This window comes from Montipora capricornis, chromosome 5, assembly GCF_036669925.1.
Source record: "Montipora capricornis isolate CH-2021 chromosome 5, ASM3666992v2, whole genome shotgun sequence".
Classification (NCBI taxonomy): Eukaryota; Metazoa; Cnidaria; class Anthozoa; order Scleractinia; family Acroporidae; genus Montipora; species Montipora capricornis.
Window position 1 is genome coordinate 24,439,313 of NC_090887.1, and position 2,500 is coordinate 24,441,812.

The 2,500-nt window shown below is 42.8% G+C and overlaps 1 protein-coding gene and 1 pseudogene across 1 annotated transcript in view; one reads left to right on the forward strand and one right to left on the reverse strand.

Annotated features, from left to right (window-relative positions):
- Positions 1-2,500, reverse strand: part of LOC138049974 (broad substrate specificity ATP-binding cassette transporter ABCG2-like) — a 39,713-nt pseudogene that overhangs the window by 21,469 nt on the left and 15,744 nt on the right.
- LOC138049975 (integrin alpha-X-like) overlaps positions 1-2,500 on the forward strand; it is a 4,657-nt gene that overhangs the window by 1,225 nt on the left and 932 nt on the right. The window contains exon 3 of the mRNA XM_068896465.1: positions 2,497-2,500. This exon is cut by the window's right edge and continues 932 nt beyond it. Within this exon, the coding sequence (XP_068752566.1) occupies positions 2,497-2,500 (4 nt within the window). The remainder of the gene's footprint in view (positions 1-2,496) is intronic.

The window sequence follows — 2,500 nt, forward strand, 5'->3', positions numbered from 1 at the left end:
ACTGGGCAGTTTGCACGCCCTGCACGTGCATTTTTCGCTTTTGTCCATTTCTTTGCCGTCGCCAGCAAAACAACAACGTAAAATAGCCAAATTTGAGGTTTTAGCACAGGTAACCCAGGCTCACTGTGTGTAGGTAAATATAGAGAACATATGAGGCGAAGTTTAGGTCTGAAAATTTGCTAGAAAATGGAAATAAAAATCGATAAAACTTACCATGTGGTGAGCTGTTGTTGTCTTTAATACGTACACGAAGTTTCGGGAAAAATGGGCCCCGTTCACCTTCCTTCATAATATAGTGACAAGGTAGGAGACGGAAGCCAGCTTATGGACTCCGATCGACCCAAAACAAGCTCGATTTTTTTCGCGAAAATAAACAAATAAACACGCCAGGCTCGTGGAACATGAATTTCTCTAAACCATGAATCCACTGAAGCATCTCCAGGTAGAAACACGAAGCCACCAGACTCCGTAAAACTTGTAAGTTAACCTGCTAAAATGGCGGCCAGAAAGCGTTGTACTCGCGAAGTGTCCAATTCAAAACGCCTGGAGATAATAAGTCCCCCTGGAGGGAGGGGAGTCCCAGATTGCTGAGTGAGTTTTGTGTTTTAGCAATGTGGGACTCCCCTCCCTCCAGAACTTATTAAACTCGTCACCAGGCGTCTAAAGTTCAGTGCCATTTTGAATTGGACACTTCGCGAGTACAACGCTTTCTGGCCGCCATTTTAGCCGGTTAACTTACAAATTTTACGGAGTCTGGTGGCTTCGCGTTGCTACCTGGAGATGCTTCAGTGGATTCATGGTTTAGAGAAATTCATGTTCCACGAGCCTGGCGTGTTTATTTAGCGACTGGATTCGATTTTCGCGAAAAAAATCGTGCTTGTTTTGGGTCGATCGGAGTCCATAAGCTGGCTTCCGTCTCCTACCTTGTCACTATATTATGAAGGAAGGTGAACGAGGACCATTTTCCCCGAAACTTCGTGTACGTATTAAAGACAACAACAGCTCACCACATGGTAAGTTTTATCGATTTTTATTTCCATTTCCTAGCAAATTTTCAGACCTAAACTTCGCCTCATATGTTCTCTATATTTACCTACACACAGTGAGCCTCGGTTACCTGTGGTTTTAGGAAGCACTTCAGCACTCGAGGATAGATTATAATTTTCTCGCCTTAATTAAGCGTCATTCCGACCAATGTAATTTTTGAGGAACTACCACAACCTTGTCATATTCAAAAGGTTGAAATAGTCACCAAGTCATGATTACAATAACGCGAATTTATATTTTGAGATGACGTTCTCGTTGCCGTTGCCGTCGCCGTTGCGTCGTCTTTGCTTGAGTTTTCTACTGTGGGATGTGCGGGAAATCAAAGCTAAACTCCACGCGCCGGAGCGCGCGCGGAGCACCACGATTAAGGTAACCCATTGACGCGAGAAATGTTAGTTTTAGCTATGACGTCATTCGCGACCGCCCGTACTTACGTCCACCCCTCCATGTATGCCAATGTTAGGGAGCTTTAGCAACGACTACGGCGACGGCAACGAGAACGTCACAAATTTGCATATTTAGTGGGCAAAAACAATAGCTTTGCACGCCCTGCACGTGCGTTTTTCATTTTTGTCCATTTCTTTGCCGTCGTCAGCAAAGCAACAACGTGAAATTACCAAGTTTGAAGTGTTATGGAGAACGTCAGCACCTGGAGATAAATTTTCATTTTTCTCCCCTAAATTAAGCGCCGCTCGTAACGGTTTCATTCCTGAGGGACTGAAACACCTTTGTCATATTAAAAGGCTTGGAATAGTCGCGAAGTGGTCGCAATAACGTGAATTTATGTTTTTACATGACGTTCTCGTTGCCGTTCCCGTCGTCGTTGCTAAAGCTCCCTAATGTGACCACAGTGAAGGGGTTTATGTGGTTTGTACTGTATGTGCAAACATAATTGCTTTTTATGGACTCTTCGAAATGATTTTTCACGGAAAATTCTCTGCTAAAGGATGGAAAAAATCTCAGGGAAATGCTTTCAAGCAATTTTAGAACGGCAGCTGGAAAACAACATCGAGGAATTGAGGTTAGTGATGAAGATAAACATTTGCGTTGGAGCCATGATTTTTAAATGCAACGAACTACTTCGTGGCCGTCTTTTTGGCGTTGATAAAATGAGGTATTCTAAGCCACATTGCTATAAATAATTAAGTCCAGAAAAGTTAATTAGTTTCATAGGTCTTTGAGGATCCATGTTTTCAACCGAACAAATGAGATAAATAACCCGGAAGCTCCGCATTCAGGCTTGGCTAAGTCTATATATTAGCAGAAGTGCGGCCAAAACAATAAAAACTGGGGACTGGGAATAAAAGGCGCATACTCTCCCTAAGCTCTTTCGTTTATTTGCACACCTAAACCTGATGACACAAGACCTTATTAAACAAAGTTAATGCAAAGTGTTCCTCTCAAGTCTCTTCACTGTTCAATTCTAGACTTTCTTTGGTTATTCACCAGCTCA